This window comes from Phyllostomus discolor, chromosome 8 (assembly GCF_004126475.2).
Source record: "Phyllostomus discolor isolate MPI-MPIP mPhyDis1 chromosome 8, mPhyDis1.pri.v3, whole genome shotgun sequence".
NCBI lineage: Eukaryota > Metazoa > Chordata > Mammalia > Chiroptera > Phyllostomidae > Phyllostomus > Phyllostomus discolor.
In genome coordinates, this window is record NC_040910.2 from 33,919,951 (window position 1) to 33,941,368 (window position 21,418).

Genomic DNA, 21,418 nt, shown 5'->3' on the forward strand with positions numbered 1-21,418 from the left:
GTATTTTGGAAGAAAAAAAAAGAAACAGCCAAAGAGGTGAGACAGCCATTTTGAAGGGGGGCTGTCTAACTACACAATGAGGTCATCCTATCTCCCGGAAGTGACACGTAATCACCTGCTTTGCACTAGCTCCGCCCCTTCCCTCAGAGGTCCCGCCCCTCCGCCAGCAGCGGGGAGGGTGTTAGGGGGCGTTTTTCCTGGAGGAAAGCTGTGAGCTGCGACGCTGAGGAAGGGGACCCCAAAACGTCTGGCACTGCCCCCTCCAGGGATCACTTTGGACCGCCTCACTCAGCCCAGCAGGATTCAGAGACGCCGAGGGGTCAACCTGATGGGTTTCGGGGTCAACGGAAGAGGGGAAGGGGAGCCCTGGCGGGGAGAACCCCCCGGCCCCCCGCCCAGCAGCTGAGGCATAGGAGGGCGGCCATCTTGGCCGGGAGGGTAGGGCTGGGGAGCTGCGGGCGCCGTGCGATTGGGGGGCTCGCCCGGAAGTGACGCCAACTACCCGGAAGCGGAGGGGGTTCCCTGGCCCACTCCCCCCTCGTTCGTTTGCTCCCCCGCTTCCTCCCCGCCCCCCTTCCTCTCCATTCGTTTCCCCCCTCCCCGTTCCCTGCCTTCTTCCCCCCCCACCCGTCCCTCCCCCCCCAACCTCCGGAGCTGGGAAGAGAGTCAAGATGGCGGCGAAATCCGATGGCGGTGGCGTGGGGGTGGGCTTCGCCCAGCTGCACAACCTGGACGAGGCGGTGGGCAGCGGCGGCGAGGAGGACGGGGAGCCCGGGGGAGGCGGCTGCGGCGGCGGCGGAGACGGCAGCGAGCCCGGCGAAAGCAGCTCGCTGCACATCTGCCACTGCTGCAACACCTCCTCGTGCTACTGGGGCTGCCGCTCCGCCTGCCTGCGCTCCCTTCTGGGCAAGAAGCCGCGCCGCAGCGCCGCCGCCGCCGACGGGGGGGACCAGCCGCTGCAACCATCCGCGGCCGCCGGCGCCGACCGCCACCCCCCGACGCCCTCGGCCGCGCGGCCGCAGCCTCCGCCGCCGCAGGTGGAGCGGCCGTGGCTCGACTGCCTGTGGATCGTGCTGGCGTTGCTGGTCTTCTTCGGGGACGTGGGCACCGACCTGTGGCTGGCCCTCGACTACTACCGCAAGGGGGACTACGGCTACTTCGGGCTGACCCTCTTCTTCGTGCTGGTGCCGTCGCTGCTGGTGCAGAGCCTGAGCTTCCGCTGGTTCGTGCAAGACTACACCGGCGGCGGGCTGGGCGCCGTTGAGGGGCTCAGCAGCCGAGGCCCCCCCATGATGGGGGCCGGCTACGGCCGCCCGGGTGCTGTGGGCTCGGCCACTCCGGGGGCGCAGCGCCTATGCCGTCTCTCCGTGTGGATCTGGCAGTCAGTCATCCACCTGCTGCAGATGGGGCAGGTGTGGAGGTAAGAGCACTGCGGGGGTGGGGGCGGGGGCCCGGCCGGTAGCCCTGCCGGAGGGCTTGGCGGGCGAGGCCGGGGCCCTAAGAGTCGTGCTCCGCCCTGGAGGTTCCTCGCAGGTGGGACCCTCAGACGGGCCCGGCCCGGGGTCTTGGAGGAGGGGTTTGCCGCGCACTTCCCCTGGCGTCTCAAAAACCATTTTTTAAAAATCTGGAACCGTGGCCACGCCTTTTGGCCCAGGGAGGCCCACGTCCCGCTGTTTGTCCTCATCCTTGGTGCGCACTTCTCAGAGACCCTGCCTCATATTTCCCCTTCTCTCCATCTCTGTAGACCTCTGTCCTGCCGCTGTCCTGGGTATGCTGTGGTAACCAGCCCCATAGAGCTTTTTATCTGCACTCCAGCTCTTCTCCTGGGGTAGCGGGGGGGTGGGGGGGGGGTGGAACCTTCCTTCTTCCAGCCGGTTTGCACTCGGTTTTGTCCCCCGGTGAGACATCTTCCCCTCTTCCCCCGTCTTCTCTCCGCAGTGGCCTGTGTGGGGCCCTGTGTAAACCCTCTTGCTGCCTCTTTATTTAATACTCCTTTATTCCACGCCCCCTTCCTCCTCCCCCCTTTCTGCAATCCCATCCCCTGCAAATGACTCCGAACTGCCTCCCTCCTTGAAGGAAAAATGACTTTTTTTTTTCTGGATTAGACGTGCCCTTTTCTTAGTGACAGGTAAAATTGTGTAGTATGTGGTGCGTGTGTTTGTGTTTAATTCTCATCTTTACAAAATCAGTTAGCCACCTAGACACCTATTCTGATGGAACCCTGGTTTTTGTAGCCAGGCCAGTGTGCAGGTGATTTTCAGTTACACAAGCCCTAAGGGCCCTGCGGCCCCTTCCCCTTTTGTAATTTCCCCTATGCCAGGTGAATCTCTCACACACCACTTGCAGATGTTCTTTTTGCCACCAGCCTTAAATGGTCTATTAAAATCTTGGTAAGTCTGTGCTCCCAGACTTAAATTTGCTTTAAGAGTATTCTGGGAACTGAATTGTAGGTAAGAGCATTTGCAAGAAAAAAAATATGTTACTGGAGATGAATTACACAGAGCTCTTCAGGTACATTGCTTCTCCCAGAAGACATTCTGCCTAGATTGCCTTGACTCTACCTAGGAGATTTTAGGTGCTCACTGTTTCAGTAAACTGAGATAAAGTTTGTCTTTTGAATTGTTTGTGCAGAGCTCTGTTCAGAATTTTAAGTAAAAACGTTTCAGAAAACATGGGGTTGAGTTACTGAAATCTTGAAAGTGAATGTAAGAACTTTGTGTTACAGAATTTGCATGCAAATTCCGAACAGGAGATTGTGAGTGCTTCTTGGTTTTTCTGGTCCATCCAGGGTTGTTTACTGGTGTTCCTGGGTAAAACCAAGAAAGCTTTTTTCTCGCTGTGTTTGTCTGCAGTTAATTTGTGTTCTGCTTATAAGTTTATAAGAAGAGGGTGAAATTAAATAGAAAAAAAAAGATGGTTGATTAACTTTTAGCTATTTTGAGCATAGCTTGGAGGGTCAAGTAAAATTTTGAAATATGTTTTGAATTTGCAATTTAAACCTAAACCACCCCTAAACATCCAAATCTATACTGAATCAAAGGTAGTGTGTTTGATATTGAGGATACCTTCTTTGGTTTCTTGCAGGTTGATGAAGTGTAAAGGAATAAAGGGGGGAAGGGGCAAAAACTATGGAGAAGAGAAAGATTTTGACGTACTAGTAAAATTTAATGGCATGCATTTAATAACTAGGCTTCCACTGAACAAGTCCAAGTCACTTAACCTCTCTCCATGTCTTGGACTCCTCCGTGCGGGCAATCAAAAGCTTGGTGTCAGGTTAAAATTCCTGAGAGAATTGTTGCTAATGTAATCCATCCTAGCTATTTATTAGTAGTAAGCTTTTGGTACATAGTGGAACTGGAGTTTAGTGTCACAAAATTTTTAGGCAGAATAGTTTTCCCTCAGTCAACCTAAATCTTAATTGTATTTGGGCAAAGTAGAAGAGTCCAGATTTTGGGACAAATCGACAGGTACATTTTAAGTGTAAATTTAGCCTTTATAGTCATTTAAAAGAGGTTAGGGCATTATTTTTGCAGACTTTCATTGAGCTTTCAAGGTCTACAGTGGTATATGTATAAGATGCCTGTGATTTTAGTATGTCTGAATTGTTTTAGTCTTTTTTTCAAGATTGGAATATATGTCTAAATATTCCATTGTTTTAAAGTACAGTGTATTAAAGACATACTAATTCAGCAAGGTTATTTATCCCATTATAGCAGTACTTCAAAAGAAATATTTCCTGAGGAAAGATTTTATCTTTTTATTTTAACTTTTTCCAGTGAGCTGATTTTGCTTGAAATACTCTAGAAATAAGGTCTGCTTTTTAATACCTGCTAGGCATATGGCTTGCATGGAAATCATATGCAAAAGCGTTGGAGAAAGGTTTTTGGTCTTTTCTTGTTTTAAACCCTTTGTAAATTACTTGTTAGTATATATAAACATACATCATTTCCTTTTTGAATGCAGATCTTTTGGAGTTACAGTTATATCCTTATTTGTATTTGTTACTTGAATTTTGCTATTTCATGTGGTCATATGATAGGTTAAGGTCTAGGAATTAAATCATTGATTTGGGCCACATTTCTAAGAAATGATGTTGGTGAAGTTGTACATGGTCAAAACTGATCCCATTAAACCATGAATGCCAAATGTAAGATTATTTGATTCTCCCTTGGACAAAGCACAGTGCTTATTTAAGAAAATTTTGTTTCCTTTTATAGTAAGGTGGTAAGCTTCTATTGATATTGCCTTTCCTTTCCAGATGGAAAATACTGGGCATCTCTTTCACCAAATGACTTTACAGAATGTAAGAAAGTATTTTCTGGCTGGGCCAAAATTAGAGCATGGAAGAGTAGTCTGTGGGATGATTTGGTTTCATGGACCTCCTTTTGCACAGCACTACTGTGATTAGGTCTGTTTAGTGCATCCTTTATCCTAGTTACTTATCACGTAACTTCCTGTGTAACTTTATGTGCTTCAGTTCAGTACAATGCATTGTTATCAAAAAGCGAGCAGGCATTTTCTGGAAGGGTTGGAGCTTAGGCACATTTTGATTTAGTTTGCATACCGCACTGTTATATGGAAGTTTCTCCTTTAGCGTATTGGCCTTTCTTTGCTTTTGTGCTACCGTTAGAGGGGCCTGCGTGTGTTGGCCGCTGTCTGCAGTCCAGAAGCAACAGTTGAACAGTTGTTGGGCTGAAATCTCATCTAATGTCCTGATGTCACAGCCAAGTCATTAATCTCCCTTTTTATTTATATTTTTTATGAGTGTGCTTTTACCCTTCGATTTTACAAAGTAAAAGAGGAATTTACTTAAAAATCTTAATGGTACTTGCAGTTTTTAAAGTGAACATCAGCTTTCCTTTCTCTTGGGGGAGGAGATGAGGTAGAGGGTAGCCTTCAAAGGAGGGGAAAAAAAGGTGTTTCAAGTGTTGTAACAACATCATCAATCTGTGAATAGTCTAAAGCTTTGATTTGGCATTTTTTTGTTTGTTTGTTTGTTTGTTTGAAGACTTTGGTGAAAAATAGAAACATAGCTCTGTATGTAATAAGCAACAAAGGTGGCTGGGCTGGTGAAGAGGTAAAGATTCTCTTTAAATTATTTCCACCCCCCTCTCCCTGTGTAGGGATACTTGGTATATTATGGGGCTTTGTTCTTGTTAAATATTTTTAAGTATTTTAGAACAGTGCTTCTTAACTCAGGTTGAGGCTAGAACCTACTACAGCTTTAAAAAAAAAATAGAGAGAGAGAAATGCTCTAGCATTGCTGGCCCCACTGAGGAAGAATCCCCAGGTGGCACATAAAGAAGTCTTATTTTTGGAAGCTCCACAAGTGGTTGGATGGGCAGCAGGGTTTGAGAATCACATTTAGAATTGGGTTTCAGGCTTGTTTCATTTGGAGATTGTTATTGGATTTGTGTTCTTAATAAATATGATGGAACAGTTGGGAATGGAATGATTTGGTACTGTGAAGTTTGGTTCTTGGACAACACTGTAACAAAATAACTACCTTGGAAACATGAGTGTCTAAAAGCACTTGAGGTGTATACACTTTTTAAGTGTGTACACTTAAGGTACTCAGTGTTGTTTTATTTTTCCTTTGAGCCCAAGTATGCATCTTATTCTAAAAGGATTCCTAAATTCAAAGCCGTTTTCAACAAATGCAGCCCACTTCTCTGCCTTTTATGTAATTTAGATAGTCCTTTTGTGATTATGTTGAATATAAAAGGCATATTAATTTTAATTTTGAAATGATTTTCTTAAGTAGGCTTGAGGTAACACAACTGGGATCACAAGAGGTGTTGGATTGAGTGATCTGTAATGTCTCTCTAGCTGTAAGATTTTGAGACCTAAGAAATTCATTGGTGTGGGGCCAGAGTACTAGTTATAGTCACATTAAAAGATTATATATATGTGTTTGTGTGTCTGTGTTTCTGTCTAAAAGGGGGCTTTCCATGCCAGCCTGTTACAGGGTGGGAATCTCAATATTGGGAAAATACCATTGTTTTTCATTGTATCCATAAATTTAATGGAATTCTGGTTCAAAAGAAACTCAGTGGGATTTTTTGAGGGGAAACTTAAGGAACATTGATCTGAGAACAGTAAGTGTGTTTCAGTAATAAGAAAAGAATTTGGAGAAGTGTTGAGACTTACCTTATCAAAAAGTGGATGTGCTGTAAAGTGTTAACAATTTGAACAATGTACCACTGACAGAGGAATTAAGCCAAATAGGTAGTGAAGCAGAAAAAAGTGTAATAAGTTGACAGGCTTGTGGGAATTTAGACAGTAATGGTGGCATTCCTAATCAGCGAATGGAAAAAAGATTACTTAACAAGTGATATTGAGGCAGTCGGGGTGAAAAGTTGATGTCTACATAAACAAAAATTCTAAACGAATGGAAGATGCAATCAAATATCGAGCTGTAAAAACCCTAGAAGAAAGTGTAGGGTAATAATTTTATGATCTTGCAATGGGTAAGGCCCTTTAATATCGTCAAAGAAGAAAGGGACAAATTCAACAGTGCAAAGTCTCATCTAGAGTATCCCCCTGCTCACCTGAAAAATGGTAGAAAAACATGCTTAGCTGTGAGTTAAATTGACACAAGGAGCCCCTTCCTAAAGGAGAGTGACTATGAAGAGAACATCTCTGAAGATTATTTCTTAATTTAGAGTGAATAAAAACAGTAAAAACTTGATGTTTATGGTGAATTTTTAGGGAAGGTAGTGAAAAAATGGTGTACATTGAGTAGAAGTGCAACTAGTGATGAAGGATAGTTATTGCCAGAATGATCTAGAAACAGAACCTCAAAGTCAGTATTACAGAAGTCTAGTAGTCCAGAAATCTAACAGGCACATGTCAGAAATCACAAGTAGTTTATTTCTGTTTTTTAACATCATTTGCTTTATTCTTCAAACTTTATCCATAATGTCAGTTAGTTAGGCTTGTATATATTGGATAAACTCTGGAACATTGGAAAGATTCTGTGGGATGCAAAAAGAAATAAACTGTGTCTTAAATGTTGCTCTTTTCACTGTAGGCTGGTTTGCTTCTATATATATGCTTTGCTGTCTGCAAACAGTTTCGTGGCTAAAACTTGAGTTTATTTCCAGAATGTTCTGTTTACTTAGTTTCTTCTATTCAGAAATTCTGGGTTTCTTATTTGGCTCTAAAGAGTTAAATTTTTTTTTTTAAATCATGAAAATATAGCCTTATTTAAAAAGTTCAGTGACTTTTAAATTTAAATTTAATTTTTTTAAATCCTCACTCAAGGATATGTTTATTGATTTTTGAGAGAGTGGAAGGGTGAGAGTCAGAAGGAGAGAGAGAGAAACATCCGTCGTTGGGAGAAACATCTGTCTGTTGCCTCCTGTATGCATTTTGACTGGGGACCCAGCTGCAACCTTTGAGTGTATGGGGACCATGCTCCAAATACCTGAGCCACCTGGCCAGGGCAAAGTTTAGTAACTTTTGACTGTTACCTGAAGACATTCCACTGTGATTCATCACTATTGGAGATATTTTTTAAAAAATACCAAAAAACCCCCCACAGGATATTTCATGGTGTAAAGGGAACATTGGAGTTGAGAAATCAGATTTATCATTATATAAGTTACCAAAAAATCTCTGGTCTTAGTTTCCTCATATTTATCAAGTGAGGAATTAGACTGGTTGATCTTTAAGGTCCCTTCAGTTTTGAAAAGTATTATGGTATTGGTATTAATGCTCTGAAGTTTTAAGGAAGGAATTTTAGACTCTAATTTGGACAATTAAAATACTTAAAAATGTATAGGCTTCCCAGGAACTGCTTTGAAGTCCCAGTATGTATTATTTTGACTTGTTATTAAACAAATTCTCATTACTTTTAGTTACTTTGCTATCTATAGAGGCATTTTATATATCTCTCACAATGTTAAAATTGATAGTAGATTAGACTTCTTGAGAAACTTGTTATACTGCTTTATTAGCTTATTTTGTGAATTTGTAATTTCAGGTAAAATTAAAGTATTTTAAATTGCTCGTTTTTTGTAGTTTTCTGTTTTAATTTTTTACTGTTAGATTAAGCTAAAGCAATGCATATATCTAAGTTATACATTTTGGAGGTTTTTCTGAATTGTTTTCTGAGATTTATTTATTTATTGGGGAAGAACTACAAAATCACCTACTGCAGCCTTGGCCAATATGGCTTAGTTGGTTGGGTGTCATCCCACAAACCAAAAGGTTGGGGGTTCGATTCCTCGTCAGGACACATGCCTAGATTGTGGGTTTGGTCCCAGCTAGGGTGTGTGCAAGAGGCAACTGTTCGATATTTTTCTCACATACTGATGTTCCTCTCCCTTTCTTTCTCCCCTCCCCTCTAAAATCAGTAACCCTCAGGTGAAGACAAAAAAAAAAGTGTAAAACAAAATCACCTACTACAATTTATTGTTTGCTGTGTATTCTTCAACTTTGAAAAGTTAACTATTGTCAGTTGTGAACTGTTTTAGGAAATAAATACTATCTGAATTTTCTTATTTTTTTTGTTTTTCTTAGCTTAAGGTATAGGTACTTCATTAAAATTTAATTTTTGGGGAAAGATGGGATTTGCTTGGAGGATTCAGTGAATATTGTTACAGTGACATTGGTACATTTCTGTAAAGTTCAACCTTAGTTTTTTGCTTTCTGTATGTATAATGTGGGTAGATCATGGTATATCACATTATTTTAATATACCTTAAAACAAACCACAGTGTTCTAAGGTATTTTGCATATTGCTAACAAAAAGATTTCTTCTTATATAGGGTGTGGCAAAAGTAGGTTTACAGTTGTATCCATTCTCAAATACAATAATTAATAAATAATAAAGTATGAACTTCTGCCAGTAGGTTTATAGTTGTGAATACTCGAAAGTGTTTATTCTTGTATTTACTTATTTATTATTATATTCGAAAGTGGATACAACTGTAAACCTACTTTTGACCCACTCTGTATATCACTTTTATCCTGAAATCTCAAACGAGGGCTTTTTAAAGTAATGCGTGGGTGCAACATTTTTTACTTTTTTTAAAATTTGAAGAAGCTATTTCTGTTTTATCTTGGCTGTCAGTTTCTAGAGTGTGGATTGTATGTTCATCACACATTTCTGGGAAGAAATTCGAGTATTTACGTCACAGAAAGGTAAACACAATGGTTTTTTTTTTCACAGTACTCTTGGAAGGGAGGTAGAGTTGATAATTATTGATAACCCTAGCCGCCCACTCTCAAACAATCATATGTACATGAAATAGAAACTCTTTTTTTACCATTATGCCCCGTTTTTGTTCCATCTTAAATAAACTGGGAACACGAGGACACATGGCAAAGGTGAGGAAGACACTAAATCATGGCTTGGGAAGCTCGCCCACGGAGTAGAGCTGGCGGGGATTTAAGAGTCCAGGCCCTTCCAGATGGCATACGCACTCCCCTTTCCCTCTGCAGCCTTTCTTAGGGTGGTCCGAGGAGCCTCCGTGTTAGAACGGGCCTGGGGCTTGTTGAAGTGTGGGTTTTTGGGGTCTACTACAGGCTTAAAGAATCAGAGTCCTGGGGTTTGGGACCAGGGAATATATATTTTTGCTCAGTTTTTATTATGGAAACTTTCAGCCACACAGAGAAATAGAAAGAGCAGTATGTTGAACAATTGCATTCAGTAATTAGCGTAGTTTTATCAGTGTTTGTGTATTTAATATTTTATGAGGTTGTATCTCTCCTTATTTCAAATAGTACATAATTAGAGTAATTCTACATGGCTACAATATCATTACCCCATCTATGAAAATTAACAATAATTCCATAATTATCCCATAATTCTATAAAATCTTCTAGTAGTTTTTTCACATTCTAGTTTGCCCAGTTGTCCTCAACAATGCCTTTGATAGTTTTTCTCACCTGCACAAAAAGAGTTAATCAAAAGTCATGCATTGCCTGTATGTTTCTTTAACTCTAGAACAATTTTACATATTTCCCTCGTGATATGGACCTTTGCAGATTCCTGGCCAGTCTTTTGTTCAGTATGTTCCACATTTTAGATTCCCTTACTGTTTCCTGCATGTGTCCTCTACCTCAGTATTCTAGGTAAACTGTGTAAGTTGCAACTAGGGTCTTGATTTTATCCAGGCTACATATTTCAGTCAAAGTACTGCTTTATATTTCATATTTACATCATACCAGTAGGCACATGATGCCTGATTCATCCCACTGTTAGTGATGCTAAATCTATCTCTTCGTTAAGGTTCCAACAGCCATATTTCTCTGTATGAAGGTACATTTTCTTACTTGTAATTGGTAAGTAACTCATAGGGTAATACTTTGACAAGGTGTCACTATCCTGTTTCCTAACAACCTTTACCTGATAGTTTTAGTGGCCATTGACAATCCTTGCTTGAATCAATTACGACGTTGGTGGGAGATTAAATTGTATTTTAAACAAGATCTGTAGTAATTCTTACCTTCTCCAAAGTTTGAAAGCCATTTGCTCTACTGGCTTCAGAACCTGAGAGAAAAAACATTCTGTCCTGAAGAAGTTACTGTATGACTCCAGGCACTGGTGTGTTTTCAGTGGGTTGCCAGTAGAGAGAGCTTAAAACTTCCTGTTAGTTTTGGAGGAACAGTACTAAAGTTTATGCCTCACGTGTTTCTGGTGTGTGATAGAGTAACACTGAAGTGAGGGCAGACAGCAGTATTAGGAGGGTGGAAGAGACGGGTGCAAATCACTGAGGGGGAACGGAAACTATTGAAAGTTCTGTTTTTATAAATATTGTCTCTTTTAAATCTTCATGTTTTGCATGCCCATTTCACAGATGAAGGAATGGGTTTAGAGAGGTTAATTCATCTGAAGTCGCTTGTAACTGGTGGAGGAAGGTTTTGAAGCCAGATTTAACTGATGGCAAAATATGTGAAGTTTTTCTACATTAGACTTCTTTTGTAATGACCACGAGGCTGTTCTCACTAATTGCTGAGCTTTACTCTGGAACTTTGCTACTCTGGCTTATTCAAAGTGAAGGAATGATGTTGTTGAATCACTGGGGTGTCTTGATGAACAAGTTGAAGTTCTTTGAGATGTGCGGTTTTTAGTCTAATGTATTAAACTCCACAGAATAGGCTTATGACTCTTTTAGTTGAGTATAACTGCTAATGTGATTCAGACCACTGAGTAGTACCACTAGGTGTTTGAATCCTGAGGAAATTGTTTTCAATCTTTACCCTAATCTCTTTCACCTTCCAGTTCTGTGATTTCCACGATATGGAAAGGAATATGTAGGGGTTGACAATACCCTCTTGGCCATTCTTTATTCCTGCAGGTCCCACTACAGCAGGTCCCATTCCTGCTGTACCCACGTGTTCGTGGGTTCTTTGGAGACCTGTTGGAAACACCAAGAGCGGCAGCAGCTCTTTCCTTAAGGGTATGAAGCATTTGGAATTACTTGGGGAGTCAGCTATTTGGGTTCCATCATAAGAGATTATGATCTAGTATGTCTAGGATGAGCCTTAGAACCTACTATACATATTTTAGAAGCCTGTGTTTTCAGTAAGTTTCCCAAGCAGTATACAGACGGAGTAGAATCATAGTTGTGTCGGCTGATTACCACCACTGCTCACAGTGGTGGTCCTCAGGAAGGAGGAGTTTGTATTAGAACCATTTGGGAATATTTTTTAAGCTTGAGCACTAGGCACATCAGGTGTACAGGGTTGGAATGTATAAAGGAAGCTCTGTTGATGGTTTTATTTGAACACCAATATTTAGACAGCCTGCGATCAGACCTTACTTACTCTTAGCTGGAATGGGTTGGCAGAAGTGTTTATCAAATAGTAGTCACATTTACCACAGACTGTGGCGTGTGAGTTGTCATATATTGTACTTAACATTTAGCATACTGTAAAGACATTTAACATTAAAACTCTATGAAATATAACTGAATATTCTTTTGACTCAGAAGCTTCTTTGGAAGTTTGAAGTACTCAAGGTCATTATTAACACAAGTGATCACTGTTGGTGTTTTAGAAGTGCCAGGTTAGAGGTATTTTACAGTGTTGGGGAAATTGATATTCAACTGAGAGTGAATTTCATGTCTCAAATTTTCAGAAATGTTATATTTGTTGAAATCGGTGCCAAGGATAGAATTCCTAAAAAGAAACTGGCAAATGACAGGGGAGAAATGACCTAATAGGTATTAAAATGGGTATCATTAGAGACAGAAATGAAGGGAGCAGATAAGAAAAATGACTTACCTACATTTTGTTGGATAAATTCATGCAGTTGAGTAGCTGGGGGAGGGGGTGGGAGGAGGTCTTACAGTGTGTTGCTCTACTACTTCATGAAGGTAAGGGCACTTAAAATCTACACACACCAGAGTAACATCTCTTGGCGCTCCATGTAGGAATATACTCTGGCGATGGTGAGAAAACCCAAGCTCCTGGGGGAAGCTTAGGGTCAGAAATCCTAGGAGAGGCAGTGGCTGGCAGAGATGGGACACAAGGCATAGGGGCGAGCATAGTACAGAACAGGTTGGCTCCTCTGTGATTCTGGATCAAAATGAGCAAAACTCCAAATCTGTCAGTTGCTTGGTTATAAGGAATGCAGCTTTGGAGCAGTCAGTTAATAGTCGTTATAAATAGCCCTGTGTATTTAGGATGCTGCAGTTTTGCCTTCTGTAAGGCAGTTTTCATCAAAGCTGACTCTGAAGGGAAAGGTTATGCCTTCCAATAAAGAATTTATATATTCAAAATTTAATCTCAGATGGTTTGGCTTAGACCTAATTGATGATGTGGTATGCCTTTGGATTGGAAGAAAAGAGAAGCAACATAAAGGATCTAATACTCTGCAGATTAAACAAAAGTTATCAAAATGAAGCTGAAGTTAAAAGTAATTACATTGCAAATTTGGAAAAACAGAGAATTAGAATGTGTTTTTAGCATTTTTGGACTGCATTTGAGGCTGTCTCTGTTTGATAGGTGCCACATAACTTTTAGGTAGTTTTCAGGGTGTTATAATCTAGGGTTAAATGAGATGGCGAATGGAGCCCTATGAAGTTGGAGTCATCTTGCCTATGTGCCTGGCATTTGCAGCTCACCATCAGAATTCCTGTGTGCTCACATCTGCCACGATGTGATGTATGTATTCCTGAAAACCTTTCATTCTGAAAAATCACACTAAAAGTTCTAGTGCTGTGGAAAACACAGGAGTAAGGTAGGACTACTTAAAACTATGTATAATTTTGTACCAGAGCACTGTCGAACACAATGACAATCCAAATAGAAATGCCAGCATGGTGGATGGGTGACGTGCACTCAGTATCATACTTAGATGAGTTCAGGCCTTATTTTATCTTGGGACATTGTTTTTTCTTCTTTGATATGTTGATTCTTGTAAATATTAACTTCTACAGGAGGCCGTTTTCCCCACGATTAATGCTCTGATCCAGGGAGTATCCTTCATGCATGCCCACAGCATCACGAGGTAGTGAGAAACCCATGGATATTGAAGCCACAAAACCACCTGTCACTACTTGTACCAAAGCGGGGGAGGGGGTACTTTGGTAAGATTCTCACTGCTTTTTTTAAAGTCTTACACTCCCCCTCCTAATCTTTCTCATTATTTGTGAAAATCTTGCCCTTGGTAGCTTCAAACATTAACATGCCGGGCAGACTCACTCTGGAACCTACAGTCTTTCCTCAGTACTCTGTTGTCCTTTGCATTTTGCAAGTCATGTGTGAAGGAACCCATGTCACAGAAGCGTGCGTTGTGGCTTAACTGATGTGTTTTTGAATCTGTGATGGTGTCAGGATGCAGCTCTTGAAAATGTCAAGGTTCTATTGTTTTGGGAAGTTCCAGTTTTGGAGATACTACAGCATTTCAAGGTTAAGTGAAATTTATTGCTTTTCTCATGCTTTGTTGGCCCTTGTATACAGTAAAGAAGTGAAGAGGGGCTATTTTAATCCACTTCTAAATTTCTGCTTCTGTAACACAGTCATTGGATGGAATGTGATATCTCAATGCTGTATCAGCACTTGAAGTACATACATGGAGCAGGAATTGTTTTGAATTTTGGTTCATTTGAAATGTGAGTATAGTGCGACTTTAAATTAAAATTCATCTGAGCATACAGTAAACAGGAAAAAGTGCAACAGTAGCCAGTTGTCAAGGAAAAGACTGATGGGGAGAATAAACAGACAGCTTACAGCAACATAAACAATCTGTTTTCATAGGTTTTTTTTCCTTTTTTTTCAAGGAAGCTTGGGAGGACTTCAGAATTAAGTAGAAGTTAGTTAAATGTGAAAGGCAGCAAATATACCACATGCATGTTAATGAGTGTTACGGTTTGTTTTCTCAACTGTAATAACACTTTATGTGGTTTAACACAGTAGAAATGCCATGTCTACTGTGGTGGTCCTCGCTGATGATGGCTTTGACATCCTTGAGGGACTCAGCACCCTCACTCAGCACTCAGCCAGTGAGAGGAAAGACAATTTAGAGAAAGCATCACTGCTTCTTAAAAGCCCTAACTCAACATGGCACACATCACTTGTGCTGACATTCCATGGTGGGGAAGTAGCTCTGTGACCAAACCCAGATGGAGGGAGGTGAGAAACATAGTTTTGTCAAGACAGCAGTTCTGTGGGGTGCTGTGCTGAGACCAGGTCCCCTTCAGGTTGAGGGGGTGTGTGTGTGTGTGTGTGTGTGTGTGTGTGTTGAATGTAATTGCTATTGAATAAAGTATAAAAGAGACCATTTCCCTTTAGAACATTGATTTATGTTTAAGTCAGTATTTTACAGCATGGGAGCCATGTCAAGCCTCTGTCTTATAAATTATAAAAACCATTAAAAATATAATGGTTTAAACCATTAAAAATATAATTTCTTTAAAAATATAAAAACCATTCTTAGCTTGAGGGTCATACAAAAACAGGCCAGCCTCTATTTTAGTTGGTCAGGTAAAACAAATATTTAAATTAGCTTTTAAACATATAACTAAGTTAAGTTATTTTAAGGGTGATCCATACTAAATTAAAATATAATGAAATAATACTTAAGTTTTAACTAGTTTTTCTTCAGATGAAATTGCACTGAGGTAAAGCGGCATTCATAGATTAAAAAGTATAATGGCTCTTGTGCCTGAGCCTTGTCAGTGTTACAAGTTTTAAAAAAGTGTTCATCAGGGGTAGGACAGTTTGGAATATGGGAGTGCAGCTGACGTACCTTGAACGGAACCACGTCCTGAACGTGGGGACCGTGTGCGGCACTGCTCCCTGAGGAACTGCCCTCAGAAGTCACTCCTGATGCTCATCTGCTAACTGGACAGGCCACCGAACGTACAAACTCAGAACTGTGCGAGATTCATACCTAAATTTGGAAGTTTATGCTAAAACTTTGTACTACTAAAACTTAATAGTTTTATACTACTTAATAGTTTATGCTACTTAATGAATTCTGTTTGGTTTGTGGGTTAATAACCACATGGATTTAAATAATTAAAAAATTCCTTATAAAGGTGTTAAAGTATCTAAATATGATTTAATGTTAAACTGAAACCAAAATGTTTTCATAAAAACATTTTTATAAGTTTGTAGAGAATGTTTTATAAGTTTTTAGAGAAATCTATAAAATATTTTAAAAAATAAAGATTACTTTGGCATTGAAGGTTTAACATTTAACTTAATTGTTTTAAGATACTTGCTCTTTTAATTACAAATATTATTTAGGTTACATTTTCTGATATCCTTAATTGGCTTTTAAAGATTAGATCATTAAAACTTTAAAATAATAAATATGTGTATTTATCTAGAAACTTTAATAAAGTTCCTGTACGTAATCTAACAACTAGTTGAAACTGTATTGGGTCTAGATAAGGATCCTTGATTTTTTTCTTGCAAACCAAAATCTGTGACTTGTATGGATAATAAGTAACTAATATCTTCTCAGATTATACGTGAGAGATAAAACTGAAAATTATAGTTAGAATAAAAGCTATACACTAAAACTTCTAATGGAAGCTACATGGTATTATAAGTTAAATGCATACTACTTGAGATAAATTTTTAAAGTTTATTTGGTGTTATTAATATAATTTTAATACTTTTAATGTACTTACTTATATAGTGCTGGCTTAGTTCCCCTGCCTCCCAGTATTCCATCTCCTGTAGCAGGAGGATATCGCCCAGACTACAAACACGCCTAACTCCCACTGTTGTGTAGAGCCACTGGGTGACTCTGTGAGCTTGATCAAAATAAACACTGTTCCATCCATGGATTCTAGAACACAGTGCTGCTGTGGGTGTTACAGTGCTTACACTGTGTTTACAACCTCACTCGTAAGCCTTTCCAGTTTTTAATTCATAAAACTTACTTGGGTGGACTCTCCAAAAATCTCAAATTAGTGGAATTATGGTAATATCAATCAACACAGACCTTAGGACATTTTCTTAAGACCAAATAAAAAATGAATTGCTTAACTTCAAATAATAGTTGCTCATGATTGAGATGGACATAACCTCAGATAATAATTTTTAAAATCTGACAAGTAATACCTCAAACCTGTTAGGATGGCTTCTATCAAAAAACTAGAAAATAACAAGTATTGGTGAGAATATGGAGAAATGGGGTCCCTGTGCACTGTTCTTGAGAGTGTAAATAGTGTAACCATTACAGGAAACAGTAAGGTGGTTTCTCAAAAAATCACATGTAGAATTATATATGATCCATCCAGTCCATGTATCCAAAAGAATTGAAACCAGGGACTTGAAGAGATATTTGTACACCTGTATTCATAGCAGCATTATTCAGTAGCCAATTATGAATTGGGGGAAGTAACCCCAGTGTCCCTAGAAGGATGCATGGATAAACAAAATGTAGTATATACACATACACACAGTATTCAGCCTTAAAAAGCAAGGAAATTCTGACACATGCTACAACACGGATAGCTTTGAGGACGTGCTAAGTGACATAAGCCAGTAACAAAAGGACAAATCATGTATGTGTGATTCCACTTTTACGAGGTACCTGAGTAGTTAGACTAATAGGGACGGAAACTAGAATGGGTTTGCCAGGGGGGTAGGGTGGGAAGGGAGGAATGGGAGGTTAGGTAGAGTTTCAGTTTGAGGATGAAGAGAGTTCTGTGATAGATGCACAGCAATGTGAATTTATGCCACTTAACTCTGTGTGCCCTTAAAAATGGCTAAGATGGTAAAGTTCATGTTATATGTATTTTACCACAATTAAATAAGCAAACAAGCTCTTCAGATACTTTTCATTTCCTTCTAGCCCTACTCAGAGCTTAAATGAACAAACAAAATCTTTTTTCTCATCCTCACTCAGGAAGGACTGTTGCCAGTTAAAAAACAAAAGCACTATAGTACTTCTTATGATTGCATAGCCAACCCATTTAGATCAGGACACACCTCTAATCAGTGCTGGGGACCAGTCTCAATTGTGTTACCTAAAATATTACTTTAAAATTGGTCACTTCTGCCTCCACACAGTGTGACCATTGTCAGGTAAAAAGTTAGTCCTTGTGTGGTCTCCACAGTGATACCCATAGTGTCAGGTTTGAAAAAGGGAACCCTCTGGTGTTATTCAATCTGAAATTACTTCAATAAAGGATGGGTGGTGTTTGAATTTAAAAGAGCACTTTTCTTAAGTTCTCCCTCCAGAGCATGACCTGCGGTGATTGGGCCCAGCACCATCTAATAAGGAAGGGTGGGCACTGCTGGTCTCAAGCTGGCCTCGGACTAGTTAACTTGTCCCAGTTAGTTAGCCTTTCAGTCCCTGAGTTCCCACATAGGTAAAAAGATCAGCAGAGCTTTATGGAGGAGGATATTACTAGTTTACAGTGTTGATGTGAGAACTTAAAGTTAATACATGTAAAGTCTGAGAATAGCTCTTGATATAGAGTATTTTTTTATTTTTAAAATTTTATTTACAATTATTTTCTCTCTTACTAAACTTTTAAGACTAGGCTCTATGATTCACCTTCATTTCTTGCAAAAAAACTTTGTATTTACTAGGGTGTAGTATCTGTTTGAATGAACAAACAAACATCGTATTCAAGCCTTGCACTGTGTTCACACAGGGCAGCTAAGCCAGGTGCAACTGAATGATCGCTGGCAAGTCCAGTGGAAGGTGGAAGTAAAGGGGAGTCTGAACTTTGAACCTGAGTTGGACTTCATTGAAGGGTAGAAATTCAACACCAGAGTTTTGGAAGGGAACAGACAGGGTTGTATCATGCAAATATAAGTATAAACACACACACACACACACACACACACACACACACCAGGAAGGTATTGCACTGTAATGGTACCTTGAAAACAGCTGCTTTATGATGCAAATAGCAGTATAAGTACACACACACAGAAGCATATTATTGTAATGCTGCCTTGAAAACAGCTGCAGCCATCTTGGTTGGTTTGCTTGTGACAGTTCCCCAGGGGCTCAGGTGGTGGTTGCAATCTCTTGCCTTTGAAATGTGAGGTGAACTGAAAGAACGTAGAGGTTTATTTTAATCTGTGTTCTGTATATGGTGGCTAAAGTCCAGGTATCCAATGGAAATTAGTAGTTACTTGCTTTTTATATAGAAGGCATCTGTCAGCTTATCTCACTGTTAACCTTAGATGGTTCTTCTCTAGCTAGCTGCCTGTTCCTTGGGCAACTGGACTTTTGTAAGCTCAGACAGAACCAAAACCAGTCAGAAAATGGAGATTTAAAGAGAGAAAATGTTCACTTGATAGTTTTCACAATTGTCTTTAAGTGCTTTGTCTCAGTTGTATTTGCAGCCCAAGTTACAGTAAAACTAGAAGTTTTCTGTTTGATCCAAGCTCCTCTCCCACTTTTTTTAACCTCTCAGATGTTTGTACTTAATTTTTTTAATGGTTTTTCCATGGTTGAGATATTTTGAGTCTTTTTTTTTTTCAACTTTAATGTTGATACACAAAAGTTTCTCTTTGGTGGGAATTCAGGTTGTACTCTTTCATACTGCCTGAAGTTAAAGAAGCAAGACTATTTAATGAAATAATCCACTTTTAATACATTAATTTTGGGGACCCATTGTACTTTTCAAGGTTTCCAAATATTACTTCTTGAGGTTGCTGTAGGTGTTGATGCCAGAGCTGATAAACCTTCAGAGGGTATAATAGAGGAGGTTAATTTATTGCCGAGCATGTAAAAATTACCGATTTAACTGGATACCTATCTGTGGTCTTTTAGTAATTCTGGCCCCTGGTACTATTCTTCAGGATAACCTCTCTCCCCATGGGACAGTTTCCTACCGTTTCTGCATGTTGACTGGAAGAACTGGCTCCCACCCAGCCTCCGTGACTCGGTACCCTGCTCCCTGTGCTGTAAGGATTGCTTGCCTCTGTTACAAAACCAAGTATAGGGGATCAGTCCCTGTGCAGTTTATAGGTATTCAGAAAGATCTCGGTTTGGGGTGCAGTGCCTAGGAGTATGCATTAGCCTTTGTATGAGTTTCCTCCTGAAACTGCTGCAAAATATCAGTCACTGAGTAGGTTGAAATAACAGATTTATTCTCTTATGCTTCTGGAGACAGAAGTCTGAAACCACACTTGTCAGAAGTACCATGATCCCTCTGAGGACTCTGGGTAGAATCCCTCTTGCCCTTCCTAGCCTCTGCTTCTGTTGTCACATGGCATGCTTCCCTCTGTATCCTGTCCATATTTTCCTTTTCTTGTAAGATTACCAGCCATACTTGGATTAAGGCCCAGCCTACTGTAGTATGACTCTGTCTTAATTTATATTACATTTGCAACTACTCTGTTTCCAATAAGGTCACATTCTGACACAGTGGGGTTAAAACTTCCATATATTTTTTTTTGGAGACACAGTTCAACCCATAACACCCCATGATGTTTTCTTTAGCAGAGCAAGTTTTGAAATTTTATTTTATAGTGTCTCAATGTCAGTCTGAGAAGAAAATGAAGGCAGTTTGGGCTTGGGTATAGATATTCTTCAACAGGGAAATGAGGTGTTTATGAAAATAGCTGTAATGAAGGTTACGAAACAGGTAAACCTGTAGCTTTGCTGTGGGTTAAGCAGGAGTCTTTGTAGCTGAACGTTGTGTATGATGTTAATCTGTTCCACCTAACTTTATACTGTAACAAGTGGAAATACAGTGGCATCCTTATTCATTACTTTAACCCTGCAGGTAATGCATTTTGCTCAGTTTCAGCAGTGCCATAGGCTTAGGCTTTGGAACAAATTGCTGAGTTGTTGGAGCCGGAGTTTGTTCTTTGGTGGAATGGGAAGTCCACCTCCCGAGTAGGGTTGCTTGAGGTTTGGATGAGATGATGTTGGCATTGCGTCTGGCACACATGGTGTGTTTTTACTCTGTGGGAGTTGCCCTCTCCACCTCTCCATTTTCTCCTAGCCTTGGCCACGCTCAAAGTGGCTGTCAGTGGAGCAGCTGGAGTCCATTGCATTGCCAGCAGTAACATCTTGCTGCCAGTGGTGCCAGACTGTGCCCAGTGTTGAACTGCCTAAAAATAGCAACCAGGAAGGCGGCCAGAGGCTTTGTGGGGGTTTTTCTTTGAGAAAGGTATTCATGCTTTATTAAGATGCACTAATTGCCGGTGGGTCTTAGTTAGTCCCAGCTGGTGCAGTGCTGTGGGTGCCATTACACCCTGTGTGCCGAGAGTGGACCTCATCTGCTCTCTACCCAGGTTTTAAATAGTCCTTGGATTTTGCATTCAGCCCAAGGTGAAAGTGTAGGTTTTCTCTGAGCAGGCATCTTGTCTTAGGCATGTGTGTAGCTTTCCAAATTCTCCCATTTACATGGGTACTTTCGAGTGCCCTAAAGAACTCTCTCCTTGACATTTCCTGTCTCACCGGTGGATCTTCTTCCTCAGGTGTTTACAGATTGTTCCTCCACCTTAAAACGTTTTTCAAGTAATGCCAGTTACTTCTCTGGCTTGGGAGAGTTCATTGTGTTGGGCAGAACAGAGACTGCAGCTTGTGTCAGTCCTCAGGTGGCCCCAGACAGGTTAGAACGGAGTCACACAGCAATTCACAGATGAGGCTGACTCTGCTTTTTCTGGAACCAAGGAGCAGGGTCCCGTTCTGGGAACACAGCATGCTGCCACACCAGAGATGGGGTAGGGCACGGACAAGTAAAAGTGCCGCAAAAACCTGCCTACCATTTGAAGTTAACACTCCCTTGAATCAGTGTAGAGCTGGTTGTTGTCAATCTTTTTTTTTTAGAGTTCTTACAAACTTGGCTCTGACAGTTGGTGTTTGTGTTAGATGTTGTGGTGTGGTGGGGGCGGTGGGGACGGGGAGCTGTCTGTGCCCCTATTTTGATTGTTACCCTGTCAGACTCTGCTGTCCTGTGGGAGTCCCCTTTAACACCCACAGAAACCACGTCATTTTACCCCCTCTGTCGGTTCTGCAGACAGGAGA

At 40.7% G+C, this 21,418-nt stretch overlaps 1 protein-coding gene across 1 annotated transcript in view; it reads left to right on the forward strand.

Annotated features, from left to right (window-relative positions):
- Window positions 1-671: 671 nt before the first annotated feature.
- Window positions 672-21,418, forward strand: part of XKR6 (XK related 6) — a 235,312-nt gene continuing 214,565 nt past the window's right edge. Inside the window, exon 1 of the mRNA XM_028521053.2 lies at window positions 672-1,420. Coding sequence (XP_028376854.1) covers window positions 672-1,420 — 749 coding nt within the window. The remainder of the gene's footprint in view (window positions 1,421-21,418) is intronic.